Genomic DNA, 2,900 nt, shown 5'->3' with positions numbered 1-2,900 from the left:
GGAAGGTTTGAAACTCTCAGCACCAATGGTGTGATGTCTACCACCTTGTTTGCTTCATCAGACCTGGTTTACCTGTGAAATGAAGGTCCACAAGTGATCCAGGTTCCTCCTTGCTTGGGAGGGTGAAGGTTGTGAGGGACTGGAGACTGTGAACCACATGAAGCTCCCTTATTCTGAAGGCCCAGCTTGACACGATGTGAAAGATGTAATCAGAATGTAGTCAGGATCTTCCACATCTTAAAAAAGTTAAAAGGAACCACGGGGAGGAGTGGTGGAGGAATGGACATACAGATAATCTATGGATGCCTTTTATGTTTTCAGCCAGGTGATGTGAGCTCTTATGAGCACATGAATCTGACTTATTCTGAGGCCAAACTAGATGAGATGTAGAAGATCTGTAATCAGGACCTTCCACATTTTTTAAAAGTTAAAAGCAGCTATGGTAGTGGGGGTGAAATGTACATGAGGTAGATAAGAGCACCTTTTTCTTTCTTGTGGAGCAAAAACCGGTTTGGAGGCTTGTATAGGTCAGGAAAATAGTATTAAAACTTCCCCCAGCTTTGATTCTTATCTGATTAGGACCTTTGCAGCTGCTTTAAACTTTTTCTTTTAAAATGTTGGAGATCCAATCCCCGATCTCCAGCCCCTTTGGCCTAGGCAGACCCTGGCCTATTATGCACGGGTGTTTTCCCTCGCTTTCACCATGTGCGTCCATCAGGTTTTCTTTGTTGTTCTGCATTGATTTTCCTTCCTTCAGTGTTCAGTTTGCTTTCCAGTTGCTGTTTCCCTGAGTTTTTGAAGAGTCCTTTTGTGCCATTTTTTCCCTTGTTTCACTTCCAAGCAGAAGGTAACTCAAAGGTGTACAGATTCCCTTGGATTTCCACCCCAGCCTTTTGCCACCCCTCAAAGGTCACTCTCCCGCCCACACATTGAGGTCTTTCCACCCTCTCTGCACCTTCCACTATCCTCCCCCCTTCATCAGTGTACAAGCTCCATTTCCCCCTCATTTTTAATTTTTTTTACACGTGGCATGAGTCTAGCGATATGAGAATATTGCTAGTCTCGGATTGCTGAATAAAAAAAAATTATGACGGGGAAAGTTTAAAAGGAGTTGCATGATGTTTAGTTCCCTGCTGGTATTGACTTGAAAGGGGGATCAGAGAGAAGGCAAATGGCAGTGTCCCCAGTGCAAAAAAAGGGGGGAGGTAGATTTCAGTGCTGCATGCAAATGATATAAAGGGGGGGGATCGTGGGTGCAAAATGAAATTGACATGAGATGTAAAGAGAAAGAGACACTGGGATGGGAAACCTAAAGCTCTGAAAACATTTCCCCCCTTAATGCTTTAGTGAACAAAGTTGTGGGGGGGCATTTTGGCAATCTCTGGAAGCTTAACATTAAAATGGTGGCTGAGTCACATGGACCTTCTGCAAACTGCTGAATTTATGAATCATTTGGGATTAATCCATTTGGAGGACAGAGTGCAATCGACACAGGACAGGCTTTAAAAAACTGCCAAGATCACAACCAGTGTGCAGGATCAAATTGGAAAATGACAAAGAGAAAACCACGCAAATTTGCAAAGAAGGGCAGGAAATTAGTGTTACTATGCAGCTGCACTAGAGCATCGAGGGAAATACCAATTGTTTAAAATTTAGTGGCACAAGACTAAAAGTTTACTCCAGAACTTCTGCCAGAGGACTCCTCCCCCTTACAAACTGCAGCCTTGTGCAAAGTGTGGTGGAGTTGCAGCCAGCTTTTTATTGGCACTTGCACACACACACAAATGTTGCCAGTGTTCACAGCTTGCAATGCCAGTGTCAGTGAGTTCTACCGTGAATACTGTACAGTCAACCTGTTTCCCCATATTATGAGATTGTGCTACTCTTTCCCACTTTTCACAGTGGCCAATAACACAGCAGAGAATCCCCTAGTGCTTGGCAATATGGAAAATGGGGCTTCCCAGCTGCTTGTCAGCTTCAAAAAAAAGTCTTCTCAGTTTCAAAATCAGGTTTAACCCCTTTGCCTACCTTCCTTTCTGTTCCCTTTCATTCAGCAAACTAAGGCTAAAATGCATGCGCAAAACCTGAACCATGAGGATTTAAATGGAAGGCGCTTGCTGGATGCTACTGCAATAGGGCAACTGTGTAAATCTTTAAGAAAATTTTGGACGCCACCCCCCACACATCACAAGTGACATTTCACCTTGATTTAGAAAAGTGCATTTTTGAAATGGTAGCTGCCTGCAGAATAAAACTGTAGCTGCCTGCAGGAAAAAGAATGGTGCGTAAGGTGGGCACTGAATTCGAAGTCAGGATTAAAGGTTTACTGCTCTGAAAATCTGCAGTAAGATGTGTGTGCGTGATGGGCCCCTGTCTAATCATCCAGGCTTCCCCCCTCATAGAACTGCTATCTGAAACCTGTTATCTGGAAATTTCTCTTCACAGTGTCTTTTGGATCCTGGTACGACCATGTCAAAGGCTGGTGGGACAAGAGGAAGGAACAAAGGATGCTCTACCTCTTCTATGAAGACATGAAAGAGGCAAGACACTTCCTCTCCTCAGCTCTCAATTCTCTGTCCCTCCCCATTTTAACATCTCCATGGCAGTCCTGAAAGAGAGAAAAAGAGCCTCCAAGTTGGCTTGTTTCCCCTGTGCTGGCACCACTATGGATCAAACCATCCAGGGGTCGTTTCATTGAAAAAGAGCTAGGGGAACTCATTAGCATAACTCATTAGCATATGCCACACCCCCTGACATCACCGGAAGTGTGTCATAAGGCCACACCCCCTGACATCACCAGAAGTGTGTCATAAGGCCACACACCCCGCCCCCAACGGTCCCGGCCGCCACCGCCGGCCTTGCACCTCCACTGCCGAGCCCCATGAGGGACCCGGCGGTGG

At 45.4% G+C, this 2,900-nt stretch overlaps 1 protein-coding gene across 1 annotated transcript in view; it reads left to right on the top strand.

The window, feature by feature from the left end:
• LOC107112108 (sulfotransferase 1 family member D1-like) overlaps window positions 1-2,900 on the top strand; it is an 11,651-nt gene that overhangs the window by 4,623 nt on the left and 4,128 nt on the right. The window contains exon 6 of the mRNA XM_015413181.1: window positions 2,446-2,540. Coding sequence (XP_015268667.1) covers window positions 2,446-2,540 — 95 coding nt within the window. The remainder of the gene's footprint in view (window positions 1-2,445; window positions 2,541-2,900) is intronic.

The sequence above is a fragment of the Gekko japonicus genome, unplaced genomic scaffold (genome assembly GCF_001447785.1).
Source record: "Gekko japonicus isolate JY-2015 unplaced genomic scaffold, Gekko_japonicus_V1.1 scaffold5660, whole genome shotgun sequence".
Taxonomy (NCBI): Eukaryota; Metazoa; Chordata; class Lepidosauria; order Squamata; family Gekkonidae; genus Gekko; species Gekko japonicus.
This window is presented reverse-complemented; position numbering and strand designations above follow the sequence as displayed.